This window comes from Zalophus californianus, chromosome 1, assembly GCF_009762305.2.
Source record: "Zalophus californianus isolate mZalCal1 chromosome 1, mZalCal1.pri.v2, whole genome shotgun sequence".
NCBI classification, from domain to species: domain Eukaryota; kingdom Metazoa; phylum Chordata; class Mammalia; order Carnivora; family Otariidae; genus Zalophus; species Zalophus californianus.
Genome location: NC_045595.1, coordinates 111,935,468 through 111,950,318, shown reverse-complemented (window position 1 = coordinate 111,950,318; position 14,851 = coordinate 111,935,468). Strand labels below are relative to the sequence as shown.

Genomic DNA, 14,851 nt, shown 5'->3' with positions numbered 1-14,851 from the left:
GCAGGGCCTCGGAACCTTGCGCCCGCAGGCGCCGCCTCCCGGGCTCCAGATACCGGCATCACCTGGGTCGCGGCCTTCGGCCTCACGCCTCCCGTGGACTTGCAAGCGCCACAGACCAAGAAACGTTCCTTCAAATCTGGGCGCCGCTGCCGTTCTCCGAACTTGCTTCAGTTTAAGCTCACCGCCTTCCTGGTTCCAGCGCCAGGCAGCGTCAGCCGAGCTTCCGAGTGCATCGATAGAGGCTGCCAGGAGTTAGAGGAGTGCCGAAGGAGTAGATTGTCACGCCGCCAATTTTTTGTTTGGTGTTGGGTTTGCGTGCTTGCTTATTTGATTTTCTTGTTCCCAAAAAGCAATAAAGGTGGAGACTGAAAAGTGTTATTGCCTTAGTAATCGTCGCTATCGTCTTAGATAATCAGTAAACAAATCTGCATCGTAGGAAGTTATGTTTAAGACACCACACGTAGCAAAATTGGTTATCTCACTCAGGGAGGAGGAAACCAGCCCAACGATAATAAATCATGGGACTGTGTCTATATAGAGTCGTGTGTGATTAAACTCTAATGATTTATTTGCAAAAATGCATTAAAATCGGTGTTTCTTCCACCCTGAAGGTGAAGGCATTCACAGGTTGGGTGCAAATTAGTTTCCCACATTAAAGTTAACTGGTTGGTGGAGGAAGGGGAGAAGGCTGCCTGGGGCAGGGGGACGAGGTTTCTTCTGAAAGAGAAATTCAATAAATAGGTTTTTTGTTATTTAAACCAATAGAAATTACAGCGATTCAGCATTTTCTGTAACTCATACTACATTATTTACCTGTAAGAAAAGGAAAGGAGGTGAATAAACTCTTGGCCTTGGTTTGGATCGACTGTGAGAACCAGCTCATTCACAACAACTGATATGATATCCAAGCTAGTTTTGCGCTGACGGTTTGAGAGGGTGAAAATCACCTCCACAAATATATTGCTCATAAATGACTGTACCTTGGGGCACCTGGGTGGCTCAGTCGTTAATTGTCTGCGTTCGGCTCAGGTCATGATCCCAGGGTTCTGGGATCCAGCCCCGCATCGGGCTCCCTGCTCGGCGGGAAGCCTGCTTCTCCCTCTCCCACTCCCCCTGCTTGTGTTCCTGCTCTCACTGTCTCTCTCTCTCTCTCTCTGTATCAAATAAATAAATAAAATCTTTAACTAAATAAATAAATAAATAAGAATATGCCTAAAAAATAAATAAAATAAATGACTGTACCTTAAATAACCAGTTTCGAGGGACCATTTTAAAATTTAACTACTACACTACATGTTTATTTTAAATAATTCAAGAGCTGGGGGGCCTGATGGGGTCCTGAATTTTATTGGAACTCCTGTATCTGTCTGCAGGCTGTCAACTAAACGTTATTCAATGTTTTTTTTTACCTAAACTACATTTTGAAATACCCTGTCTCAAGAAAATATTTTTTATCTAATGAAACATCATTAGAACTTCATGAGCATTTATTAGTATATGATTTTAAAAAAACCTTGTTGATGTTGTTTTTAACTAAACTTCCCTTGGGCCAGTGGGAATCTGGTGAGACACTGAAGATTTCTCACAGCCCCATCTGATATTAACACCACTATTCCTAAATATATACAAAAAGCCAATATGCCAGGAAAATCTATGGGAAAATCAATTTGGTGTGAATTACACGATGATTGTGTCTGAGCCTTCCCTGATCACCCTTAAAATGGTGATCTTTCCCTCAAGCTCAGTAGTAGATGGAATTTAAAAAGTAGCTAGTGAGTCTCCTGATCCCTTGCCAGACTTCTAACTGTGGTTATGTTGGAGCTGTTTGTAAATACGTTTTTAACACCTCAGTTTCAGAGCTCTTTGAGCACCACATCCATTTAGCTGACCCCGTTCCTGGTCATTCTGCTAAATAACCTGAAAAATGGATTTTCACAAAGGATTAAAGATTTATGGTTATTCCTCTCTGATAATATCAGAATTGAAGTGGTTACAAGTAGTAAACCAAGACTAAGTATAAAATCATGTTTCTAAATTCATATAACTTTGGAAAATGTGAGTATTTGAGTCTCTTTTGCAGTGTGATAAAATAGAAGCAAGCACTCATGTAATTATTAATACCTAAAAGCTATTGCTACTGGAAACTTAAAGATTTTAATTATTTCTCCTAAATGCAGCAATAAATGTTTTAAGAAGAACAAAGGATAACTTCAGAATTCAAAAGAAAAAAAGGCAAAGTAATATTCTAAAAAGTATGATTTTCATTTTCCTTAAATTCACTAAATGTGAACATTTTCATCTGAAGAGTAGTAAAGTATGACAAAGATACATACAGCCTCTATTTGTATATATTCTAGAACCATTAATACATTGTTATAATTGTTTTCTCTTTTTACAAATGACTCAGGTTGCTTTGATGACAGTTCTCAAATTATCTGTTAACTTTGTGTTCATGCCTTAACCGATGGGCAGAAGTATACCTATCAAAGTTCTGTAGTTGCTTTTATTTTTACTGAGAGTATCAGATCCAAGAAGATGAACAAGTTACCTTTAACCTCAGAAGAAAACCTGCACTAATATTCATACTACTTGAAAATGTCCCCCAAACCACACTTGAAGAGATATATTTGTTTGTAGACTCAAGTAATTATAACTTTCCTATGTAAATATTCTTGTGTGAGATATATACATGGCCACACTGCTCACTGCAAGCTTTGTCCTACACAGTACAAATGACTCAGTAATATAGATGTTACTTCCATATAACAAACTATTTCGATGAAAATAGTCCAGGAATAAAATTTTAAATTGTGGCTTTGACAGAGAGAGAGAGAGGGAGAAACCTTTCTCCTGGTGACCCTCTTTTTGAATAGTCCATGATAAGTAAAATTAGATGGAGTGTAAACTTAACGTGACTTTTTTTCAAACTCAAAGAGGGAGGAAATAATTTGCTTTTCAAAATTAGGAAATCAACTAGAATGTTTCTGAGGGTACTAAAGAAGAACTCCTGTAGTTAATTGTGGGAGGGGTCCGGGTGCAGGGAGTTGTAAGGGAAAAGGGGTCAGGATCCTGAGACCTCAAAGACGGAACGAAGTCAAACTGCCCTTGACCAGGCGCTAAGGAAACACTTTAAAATGGAATCTGTCAGGGAACAGCTGCTCGGGAAATATGTTAAATAGACTGGCCCGTACAAGTTGGGTTTGTCTGTAGAGGTGTCGGCTTGGGCTCCAGGGCGCGAGTAGTGGGGTGAATCACAAACTCCCCGGGGCGAGCTTAGTGAAGACCGAGACTCAGCTCAGGCTGCGAGCCGGGAAGCCTCCTTAAAGAGCCGCGCCGGGCTGGGAAGCCGTAAAGGACCCTGACTCTGGGCAGGTTTGTGAACCCAGGTTGCCGGGCTGTGTGGGTTGTAGGGTGGGAGGAGCGAGGATGTAGGATTGGGACACAGGGTCAGGATACGGAACTGGGGTGCCGGGCGCCTGACGCAGGTCAAGGAAGCCCGGCAGCAAGGCGGGGAGGAGCAGTTGCGCTGCACCCTGACGCGGTGCGAGGTTGTGGGGTGGGATGCGGAGTCGGGATACCGGACTGACTCCAGCCGCCGCGCACTTGTCAGTTTCCTCTTGGCCACGCCCCGGCGGAGTAGGTTCAGCTCCCCAGTGTTTAACTGAATTGTGACACCAACGCAAAATCCACGCCTAATTAAATTAATTAGGGATTCTCGTCAATCCTGGATTAATGGCCAGGAGCACAGGCGGCCGAGGCTATCTGAAAACCCGGACGGCCTGGGACCGGCCTCCTCTTCCCGCCCCCTCCCGTCCCCTTCTCTGCCCTCCCACTCCAGCTCCAGCCTGCTTGGACTCCAGCCTCAATCAATCTCAATCTCTCTCTCTCTCTCTCTCTTTTTTTCTCCCTCTCCCTCTCTCCCTCTCTTCCTCCCTCCCAACCCCCACTCCCCCACCCCCAGGTAGTGGTGCGGGTGCTTCCCCAGGAAGGGGCTCCCTCCGAGTTGCGAAGGGGAGGTAATTTACTCAGAACAAGGGGCCGCCTTTGCGAAGTATAAATAGTGACTTCAAGCGCAGCGTTGCTATCAGATCTGAACTCTCCGCAGGAAGAATTGTCAAAGATCTTAACATTGAACAAGCGCGCTCCGGCAGGGAAGCATCAGTTCCCATTTCCCTCCGGCGGCCCCCGCCCCTTCCCTCTTCTTCTTCCTCCTCCTCCTCCTCCTCCTCTTCTTACTTCTTTTTCTCCTACTTCTCCTCCTCTTTCTTCTTTCTTCTCTTCTTTTTCTTCTTCTTCTTCTTCCTCCTCCTCCAGCTCCTCCCCCACCCCCTGCCCCATTGATGTGTTATTATTGGGGGGGCTGGAGCAGTAAAAAAAGAAGAAGGAAAAAAAGAGCGGGGCTCGGCTGGGAGAGGTTGAGCGCGGGGCTGACCGGCATCGGCGGTGATGGAAGAACTTACGGCGTTCGTCTCTAAGTCTTTTGACCAGAAAGTGAAGGAGAAGAAGGAGGCGATCACGTACCGAGAGGTGCTGGAGAGCGGGCCGCTGCGCGGGACCAAGGAGCCGACCGGCTGCGCCGAGCCGGGCCGCGACGACCGCAGCAGCCCGGCAGTCCGGGCGGCCGGCGGAGGCGGCGGCGGAGGAGGAGGCGGAGGCGGAGGCGGAGGAGGCGGAGGAGGTGCAGGAGGAGGAGGAGCAGGCGGAGGAGCTGGAGGAGGGCGCTCTCCCGTCCGGGAGCTGGACATGGGCGCCGCTGAGAGAAGCAGGGAGCCGGGCAGCCCGCGGCTCACCGAGGGTAACGGCCTAAACCCCCAGCCGCGATTCCCCTTCCCGCCTTCCTGACTCTTCTCAGGCGGGAGAGGACCCCGAGGCCCAGCGGGGAGAGGGGCGGGACGCGGAGAGGGCCCTTGGACTCCAGCTTTGGAAGCTGGAGTGATGATGGAGGGGTGGAAGTCCGGTGGTGTGCACGGCCGTGGGTGGGGTCCGAGTGTATGTGAAGACGGGGGGCGTGGGGTTTGAGCGCGTCTTTCTCAGATGCTCCCGCTATTCCCATTCCACTGTAGCGCATTTCACCAGCCGGAGGATGGGCCGGCAGCCCAGACGGCCAGCGGGAGGATCGGGAAGTTCGCCGGGCCCGGCTGCGGCGGGGGTGCTGACAGCAGCTGGGCCAGGCGGCGGGATTACGGTTCGCATCTAGCGCCTAGTTGGAGGGAGCCCCTTTCCTAGGCCTGAGAAAGAAAGAAAAAGAGAGGAAGGAGAGAGGAGAGAGAGAGAGATTTCACCCTCGGGTAGCCCCAGGGTTTCGGGCCGCGGCTGAGATCCACTCGAACTCGACGAAGATCCTGGCTTCTCGGATCTTGGAGGTCAAAACTTCTCATTCTCTTTGAGCTGTTAAGATTGAACAGGGCCAAGCAGGCTAGGCTGTTTCTTTCTGGAGAAGCGTTAAGGCTCCTTTTTTTTTTTTTTTTTTTTTGGTTGGTTTTTCGATATTTACACAATTACATTGCTGTTTCGAATCACTTAGTACTCTGGTTTTGTCGGAGGGGGGTGGTAAGGAATCCTTTGGTGCCAGCAAAGTGTTAGGAAATGGGTTTATCTAAATGGTGGAGCGTCCTGTACCAATTTAAAAGAGTTCAACAATAAAATTAATCTGGCCCTTGGTGCCTGCAGTAACTGGTGTGCTGCCATATTTTTCCAATTAAGAAAATATGTGACATGCGTAGAATCACATATTTAAGCAAGCAATTAAGTTGTTTATAACACGGTCTGTTCCTGTTTAGGGCAATAAATGGAAATTTGGGGGCGAAATAGAGTCTATTAAGTCTATTAATCAAGTAGAAATGTGGACATCTTTCTCTTTGAAGCTCCAAAAGTTTGAGAGGCATCCACTGTGGATGACACGAAATAGACAAAGCCTTCTCAACCCTTTGGTAGAATCTGAAGGATGTGTTTTCATATTTAAATTTCATCACAATATCTGTGCAAATATTTTCTTATTAACTTGGCTCCGAATGTTTGCTATAATGTTATCTGCTTCCTCCCCGGCGGAAGGACAAATGTCCATAAAACGAACTCTGAGTACAAGAAATGCGGGCAACACTTAAGATCACCATAGCTAGAATGCTAGACTGGGCTGGGATCTAGAGGCTCTTCTTCCCCCAGACCAGGTAGCAGATCCTCCCAAATTTGGAAAATGATGGCACAACTGTCAGACCTCACTCCCGGCGTGAGTCTGCAGCTCCAGGCCCTGGGTACACCAGCCCGCCGCATCGCGCGGTTAGGGTCTGAACCCGGGCAGACACAGTCCTGGGATTGTTGATTTCCAAGCTCAGGACAAGTATTAATTTCTCTGCAGGCCGGCTCTTCCGGAAATGATTTTTAACACCCATGCTGATCGGGATCCTGGGCTAGGAATAACTGCAAACAGCCTCTCGACTATCCAAACTCAGCTTTTACACCTTAAAAACCCAAGGCTCCGACTCAGGCGCAGAGGATGAAGGTTCCAGAGGGCAGCTTATGTTGATATGGGCTCCCCTGATCACTGCCCCTTGGCCTATATATATATATATATTCACATATATATCCCTATCCCTCGGGTGACTCTGTATGCTCACATTCGCAGAGCTCCTGTTTTTAAAGGGAGAAGAAGGAAGGACAGTAAAGTAGCAACGGATGTGTGCAAATCCAAAGCCGAAAAAAAATGCATATTTTATTAAACAACCGAGCTGCTGGATGCATGAAAAGGCTTTGAGCAACCAATAGAAACCAAGGATCACGAATGTTCCGCTTGAACCTGTTGATCTCTGTGGGTTTAAGCATTTAGGGTCGAGTCCGCCTTTCCAATGAGGAGGAAGAAGGAGAGAACAGAGGCAGCGGTCTATTTCGCGCGCCTCGCGAAGCTAGTTTTCTGCCTCTCGCCTTTTGGCCTGGCGTGAGCCGCAAGCCCTTCAGGCAGTCAACATGGCGTGGGCGCCTCTGCTCAGGCTTCCAGTGTCCGGCAGGGGGGATAGGGACTGCCTGGCCTCCCGTGGGCCTTCCGCAGGGTTAGGCTTGAGCCCTGGGTCAGCATCGAAAGCCCTGAGATGCGGATCCCAGTACCGCTCAGCACCCGGGTCTTGTTCAGCCGCTGCGACCCTTGGACCCAATTGTTCCCAAATTAGAGCAGCAAGTTTGAGAGAAACAGAGAGCCAGCGGTGCCGGAGCTGGCCTGAGAATGGCCCGGCTCTCTGGGAATAGCCGGTGAGAGGCCAGCGATGGCCTCGACGCGCCCTTCTGCCCTGACCGGGTTCTGTGTCTGGCCGGGCGCGGTGCTTTTGATTCTGTGCGTGCGAGAGGGTGAGCGCGAGAGAGGTTGAGTGGAATGGATTTGGGGTTGGCGGGGGAGGGCAGGGGACGGTGGAGTGGACAGTGAGGAGATGAGTTGAGGCTACAGTTGCGAAGGGGTGAGTGGGTGAATAGCCGGGGGCAGGCGGCCGCCCAGAGTTGATCTTTTCGCGTCTCCAGAATCCTCTTCCTCAGGACAGGGTGAGGGACTGGCCAGGAACTCCAGGAGGGGGCAGGATCCTCCATCCTTTTGGAGACAAATCTGGTAACAGGATTTGCTGTGTTGTTTTTGTCCGTGTGTGTGTGTGTGTGTGTGTGTGTGTGTGTGTGTGTGTGTGTTTCTGTGTGCGCACGTGGACATACCCGTGGCTCTATTTGTGGTGCCCCCTCCAGTGTCCCCAGAGCTGAAGGATCGCAAAGAGGATGCGAAAGGGATGGAGGACGAAGGCCAGACCAAAATCAAGCAGAGGCGAAGTCGGACCAATTTCACTCTGGAACAACTCAACGAACTGGAGAGGCTTTTTGATGAGACCCACTACCCGGACGCTTTCATGCGCGAGGAACTGAGCCAACGGCTGGGGCTGTCCGAAGCCCGAGTGCAGGTATCCAGCTGTGAGGAGGTCAGGGCAGGGCCCGGGGAGTGGAGGAGGGGCACTCGGGGGTTAGAGAGGCAGCTTGGGAGACACACACTGAGGGCACGGGTTCAAGAGTCTGGAGTGAGGTGAGAAGGGAAGGGATATCTTTACTAGAGGTCTTATTTTCCAAAGTAAATCTTAGTCCTGTAGCCTACCCCCACCCATCCCAACATATGTTCCCAGCAGAAGAAAGCTGTGCTGGGCTTGCTCCCAGAGTTTCTATAAACCACACACCCCCCCTCGCCTTACGATGCCTTTAATGTGGTTTAATCCTAATGGGCCTACTTTTATAAGCCTTAAAAAAAATCCCACAAAAAACGTTTTATCTTCTGGATGCCTTAAAAGTTACAACGAATATTTTGTTCGCCTGAGTTGGTTTTCCTTGAGGGCCTGCTCGGGGTCTAGGGTTGCCAAGCGGATATGCCAATTAGGTTTATAGATGTACAGACTATAAAGAAAATTAGCAACTGTTAAGTGTGGAAATTTACAGTTTGCCGTTAGCAGTCGATCTCAAACTGTGTGTAAAACAGTAGAGAAATAAATGCATTTTGGTCACTCTTTGTTCCCTCACTTAACCAAGACAGCAAACCTGAACCTACAGAAACTTGATTTTAAAACAACTCACTATCTTAATATTGGCATTCCCACAGTCCAACACCCAACAAGTGCCTTACATGATGAAGTTAGGATTGGAGCAGGTTTTTTGTTTTTTTATTTTTTGTCTTCTTACTGGTTGTGGGGGTGAAAGTAATGGCAATAGGCTTTGGGGGCATTCAAGGTAGAAAATCATATATATATATGCATAGATATCCTTCTACTTTTATGGAGAAAACATTTAAATGTTTCAGATTGTATTTCCGCTCAAATAATAAAATAGGAGAAAATGATGGTCATTATTTGTTTGAACACATGGAGCAGTTTTAGGCCTGAACATCTGCAGCTGTTACAAAGTATCACTGTAACAGATACTCCCGGGGTCTCTGGGCGGAGAGACCACCATCTGCAGCAAACTATGCAATTCTTATGGGGCTTCCCCGCATCTTGTAATAGGATCAGGACAAAAACAGAGCAGTCACGTTGAAGCGGAAAAGTAATAATAGGCTGCCTTGGTCATCACAGCCGTCAATAGAAGGCTCTGCTCTTCCTTTTTAAGCCTTTGCTGCTTTGCTGTGTGTACTGAAGTCTCTAGAGACTCAGCAACCCCTTAAAGACACGATGATAATTATTACAGTTATGAGCATTAGTATCTCAGTTCCAACTCTTCCGGGGGAAAAAAGAGGCAAGAAGCCTCAGGCCATGTGAGTTATACAAAGGATGCCACCCTGGCATGAAATCTCCCCTTCTATTACACTAAATGGCAGGGGAATTTTTGAAGATTTACATTGACTATGACACTTGCTTTCAAAAACAAGAAAAAGCTCTGAAGCAATATTTTTCTTTTATAGTTTTTTTCAAGCCTTAATTTGTGAATCAGTCAATATGCTGTATTATTGGAACATAATGCTATATGATTGGAGTGTAAAAGCAAGCTTTGTATGAATTTTTAAAAATCTGTCATACTGCCTCTAAAAGTTGGCAAGTTTATTTAAGAAGGTAATATCTGGGAGAAGACAGTTTCCAGGAGTTACTTGATTCATACCTTCCTACCTTCCCCTTTACACAAACTATTGTTGTTGTTTTTTTCTCATAAGAAATGAACTTTATTACTGGTCTTTATTTTTTTCATACCTTTCTTTAAATTTTAGGGTTATTTTCTACTACCCTTATGTAAGCAGTGGATTTTTTTCTATAGAAGCAAATTAGATTATCATGATAATGGCACAATTATTCTGCTACTGTGTTACACTCTGCTGCACAGAGGAACAGAGAAATCCTAAACTTCTTTGTAGTGAGGCTTTTATGGCACTAATTACCTCTTCCCCCACTCTTATCTCCCCCCGCCAAAAAAAAACAGAGTCACTATTTGCTTTGGTGTTTGGTTTTTCTTGAAGATGAAGCTAATTAATATTACAGGCTATTAATGAGCCCATTCTTCTCAGGTCTTACTGGGCAAACATCTAAACCCATTATCACTTTAGGATCAGGTATCATGGAGACTTTTAGGCCTTGGGGACTCTATAATGTAGAAAGATGAAACCAGGACTAATAGTAATTTATCAAGAAACAATTTATCTTGCAAAAGTCTATGAAATCTACTTTTGTCATTCATTTACATTATTTGACTTTGGAAATTGAGAGTGTTTTTATAATTCAAATATTGCTTGCTATATCTCTCAATCCTTGCCTAAAACACTACGTTTTTTCATTGTACTTTGGTAATTAAAGGAGTTCATAACATCTAGGTTTTATTTTATTTTTCCAATTTGTAGGTTTGGTTTCAAAATCGAAGAGCAAAATGTAGAAAACAAGAAAATCAACTCCATAAAGGTATGCTTCTCAAAGGACATCTGATATTCTAAGTAAAAAGAGAACTGGGTAATATTGTTATACAAAGTCAGAAAGAAACTCTGAAAGATTATCATGGTCTCTATTTAAAAATCTGCTCTGAAGGCAGTTAACGAGAGTCCTAAAGTTTAGGAGTACATTACATTTATTTTAATTATGGCAGCTATTTAGGAAGATAACAGTCCAATTCCAAAGGAATTTGTTCTGTCTTGGTATCATTTGGAACCCTGGAAAACAGTGCTGGAAATATTAACCTCACATTATTGTGTTTTGTTCCCCATTTTCTTGCAGGTGTTCTCATAGGGGCTGCCAGCCAGTTTGAAGCTTGTAGAGTTGCGCCCTATGTCAACGTAGGTGCTTTAAGGATGCCATTTCAGCAGGCAAGTATAGCCCAGTTTTATCTTGTTTTTAACTGTAAAAAGACCTGGATTTTGCTTGAATTGTTGAATATACCCTCTCTCCGGGTCCCATGTTGGTGTCCATGTGGTTGAAGAATAATTTTGAGATGATATAGTGAATCTACTCCCCTTTAAAAACCTATAAAATGTCAAGGGCCTACATGCCTAGTCCTTTCTTTCCTCATGGGAAACCTGCAGAAGCCTGAGGCCAGCAACTGGTCCTTTAAAAATGCACTAAAGATTGCACTTGGGGAGAGGAAGGAAAAGCCTTTTGATTAAGATTTTGTCAGATCCATTACAGAGGTTAGTCCTAAGGTGTTTTCTAAGGCAACTTTCTAAATATTTTTCTAGGTATTTCCTACCTCTTAGTCACATTAAATGTCTCTGGCAAAAGAAAAGTAAATAAATAAAAGTACTTCCAACTCATATTTGATTTTTTAAACCTGTCTCTGCAAACAAAGCTTCATCTCTAGTAGAGAGGGAAGCCTTGGTCTTCCCAGGGATGCCGTGCCTCTGCAATCCCTTTCTTAGGCATAAAGAAACCTTTAAGACTACATTTTAAAAGGACAGCCTGCAGCAATGATTTAATCCTGGGAAATCCCAGTGCTCTGAACACTCCTGCTCTCCAAGCCTAAGGGCTCAATCCTTACCCAAGCAGTGCCTGACCTTCCCCCTCCTCAGCTGGGACCCCTGCTTGGTAGGGCTGTGAAGTCAAGAATTAGCTCTCAGTTGGCAGCACCCTGGACTGAGGAGACACACGGGTGTACCCATGTATTGACGGTTACTGTTAGGGAGATCTTAGCTCTCTTGGCACCACAGGACTCTAGCTAGCATCCCAATGCTAGGCTTTTGAAGCAAGAGAGAATGATTGGAGAGAGAGTGGGATCTAAAAAGGAGACCCTTACTACTCAGAAAGTGATCTGCAGGCCTGCAGCACCAGCACCACCTGGGAGATTTTTAGAAATGCAGAATCTCAGGTCCCAATGCAGACCTTCTGAATCAGAATCTGCATTTTTGAGAAGATCTGCTTTATAACAAGGGTAATTGTTATAGCAGTAAAGGTTAGAAGTACTAACAATTGTGCCAATTGTGATGAAGATGCAATAATTTCCCCAAGTGACAGGGAAAAGTTTTATAGTTTGCTTGTTAGTACTTCAGTGCTTTAATGGGTAAGAGGTGTATGATGACATCAAGAGAGCCTTTCCAAATTATTTTGTAATTTTGAGGAGGGCGATGTTTTAACACAATAGCAGTGTTGCCCTCTGATGGGCCCAGCTCCCGCGGGGGGCGGCCACATTCCTGCAGACAGGAGTCCCCTAGGGCCAAGGGAGATAAGGCGTGCTGAAGAGTTGCAGAGACTCTGGCGCACCGGCGTATCCCGGTGGCGCCCCAGATTCAGTAACAGACTGAGAAGGTCAGCCAAACTCCCCTCTCCTGTCCCCAGCCCCAGCCTTCCCCCTCGCCAAGCTGGACGCCGTTAATGCTCTGTTTCTATTCTGTTGTCACCCTAGGATAGTCATTGCAACGTGACGCCCTTGTCCTTTCAGGTTCAGGCGCAGCTGCAGCTGGACAGCGCCGTGGCGCACGCGCACCACCACCTGCACCCGCACCTGGCCGCGCACGCGCCCTATATGATGTTCCCGGCGCCGCCCTTCGGACTGCCGCTAGCCACGCTCGCCGCGGACTCAGCCTCCGCCGCCTCAGTGGTGGCTGCCGCTGCCGCAGCCAAGACCACCAGCAAGAACTCCAGCATCGCCGATCTCAGACTGAAAGCCAAAAAGCACGCTGCCGCCCTGGGTCTGTGACGCCAACGCCAGCACCAACGTCGCGCCTCCAGCGCGGCACGCACCCTGCAAATCCTCCGTGCCCCGCTGCTTTTCCGTTTAACCCCTCCGGACCTCCGGAACCGACCCTCTTTCCACCCCGCTGATCGGCCTTTGCCGCCTTCCACATCCCGGACTCGGAGGACGAGACTTCGCGCGGGACCTTGGATCCCACTAGGCGCACCAGCTCTGTGGCTCCTGACCATTCATCTACCCAAGGCGTAGAATTCGGCTTCATAGGGGCAAGTTTTCGGGAAGTCTGGAGAGAGACTGAACAAGGGAGCGCTGGGACAGCGGAGTGTGGCTCACGGCAAAGCTGCAACGATGGACTCTCTTGCGTAGAAATAAAAATCCTGTTAATAAAAAAATGAGCAAAAAAATAAAAATAAAAAGTAGAAAAGACAAACCAGAAAGAAAAAAGAGAAAGGGAACTTACTGCTATTTGGCAGAAGTTGAAACCGGAGAAAGAACCAAGGAACAAAAACAAATTTTAAAAAAATTAAAGTATTTTATACATTTAAAAATATGGAAAAATAACCCGGACGAATCTCGAGAGAACTGGGGAGGGGGGAGTATCAACTTAAAGTGTATGTTTTTTTTAATGGGCTAAAAAAGGCAAAACAGAAGGAAGAGGTATACTTATTTAAAGAATTAAGATTTAAAAAGTGCGCAGCTGGGAAGTTCACAGGTTTTGAAACTGACCTTTTTCTGCGAAGTTCACTTTAATACAAGAAATTTGATAAGAGAGGCGGGCCTCCTTTTACGTTGAATCAGATGCTTTGAGTTAAAAACCACCACGTATGGAAGAGTAAGAAGAGGGAAGACAGTATAAAAACGAGGAGAGGAAAAAAATGATATTAATACAAAAAATGTTACCACAGACAATGATTTCTCTGAGAAATTATTATGGCAGCACTGTCCAGACTGCTGACAGTAAATTCCGGTTTTGCATGTTACTTGTATTCCATTGACGGTGTCTCCCTGCGCCCTGCTTTACTCACATGCACTTACTCCATTTTCATCTTCAGTACGAAAAACAATACCAAAAGCATCTGGAAATTGATGTATATGAAATCTATAATTTTTGCCCCGTCTTTGATCCTGTCGGACAAAAGAAAAAGGTCGGAAGGGAAAAAGTTTACACTCTGTCCCAAGAAGACGGAGGCAGGCAGAAAATGTGGGGAAAGGAGAAAGAAAAGACCAAATGAAATAATAAAGGTACAGCGCCTCACACGGCTCCTGGCACATAGTAGGCGCTCAGTCAGTGATAGTCCCCTCTCCTTCCTCCTTTCTTGTATTCCCTCCTGCTGATTTCCTGATGTCCTATTTGGGAACCTTGCTTTATTTCCCCCTCTCTATCCTGTCACACTCACCTTAAATAATACCCAACTAGATACAGGCAGTAGGTTTGTGTAAAATATGTTGATACACACGAACAAAGTTTATTTTGGCTATAATGTGTGAACTGATGGTTGACTTTCAACATTTGCATTTTATCTCACAAAGGTGTATATTCAAGTAATTTTTTTGTTTCAATTCATGTAACTATTTAAACTGGGGTACCCTGGACTAAGCAATCTGTATCCCAATCACTAGAAAGCCTCCTTAGTTTTTTTTTTTCTAATTTACAAGAAAGAGGAAAAGCTCTTTTAACTGAACTTTGGTATGCGGTTGAGCTTTGTAACTATTTGTTCTCCATGAAAACAAAGTTATTTATATTTGCCATATTTTTTTCTAGGGTATTAAGTTATTTTAAACAGAAGAAGATGCTGTTATTTCATGATGTGTTGTTGGTACAAAATGTTTCGATTTCACCTCTGTTAAACCTTTTAAATAAGTGCCAAGTTATTGAAGACACTTTGCGATCAATTGAATGAAAATAGTATTGTTTCATTTGATGGGATTCGCGTCATCTTTGTTCCTGTTACTATTAAACTATCCGGGATAGTCATTCCTTCTTCCTTTTTGATTAATGTGTATCTCTCTCTCGACTACATCAACTTAGAAAAGCTCTTGCCTCTGCTTCTACCTGCAGCTATTAAGGGGCCGTGAGAATGGTGGCTCTGTGGCTCTAGATACCGCTGAGCGCAACCCCCACCCCCTTTTCATCCACCCAGCATAGAAACCGGATTGATTTTACACCAAATCAATAAAGGAACAGATAGTATGTAAAATAAGATAAAATAGACTCCCTAAGACAAACTCTCATTCTTCATTTTGATGCACT

The 14,851-nt window shown here is 45.6% G+C and overlaps 2 protein-coding genes across 3 annotated transcripts in view; one reads left to right on the top strand and one right to left on the bottom strand.

Moving 5' to 3' along the window:
* The window catches only part of RSRC1 (arginine and serine rich coiled-coil 1), a 300,250-nt gene extending 295,630 nt beyond the window's left edge, over positions 1-4,620 (bottom strand). Inside the window, exons 1-2 of the mRNA XM_027585584.2 lie at positions 4,522-4,620; positions 63-242 (exon numbers count right to left, since the gene is read on the bottom strand). The gene's annotated coding sequence lies outside the window, so the exon portion shown is untranslated. The remainder of the gene's footprint in view (positions 1-62; positions 243-4,521) is intronic.
* On the top strand, positions 4,325-14,560 carry SHOX2 (short stature homeobox 2). Of its 2 annotated transcripts, none has more exons than XM_027585577.2 (5): positions 4,325-4,795; positions 7,717-7,925; positions 10,328-10,385; positions 10,695-10,783; positions 12,349-14,560. In XM_027585577.2, the coding sequence occupies exons 1-5, from the start codon at positions 4,447-4,449 to the stop codon at positions 12,604-12,606; spliced, it is 963 nt and encodes a 320-aa protein (XP_027441378.1). In that variant the 5' UTR covers positions 4,325-4,446; the 3' UTR covers positions 12,607-14,560. The 2 variants fall into 2 exon arrangements, with proteins under 2 accessions (XP_027441378.1, XP_027441379.1); XM_027585578.2 differs by having other exon boundaries at positions 12,313-14,560.
* Positions 14,561-14,851: the final 291 nt, after the last annotated feature.

Coding starts and splice junctions, on each gene's coding strand:
- SHOX2 (XM_027585578.2), top strand. CDS start 4,447: ATGGAAGAACTTACGGCGTTCGTCTCTAAGTCTTTTGACCAGAAAGTG. Junction 4,796..7,716: donor CAGCCCGCGGCTCACCGAGG/GTAACGGCCTAA, acceptor TGCCCCCTCCAG/TGTCCCCAGAGCTGAAGGAT. Junction 10,784..12,312: donor TAAGGATGCCATTTCAGCAG/GCAAGTATAGCC, acceptor TTGTCACCCTAG/GATAGTCATTGCAACGTGAC.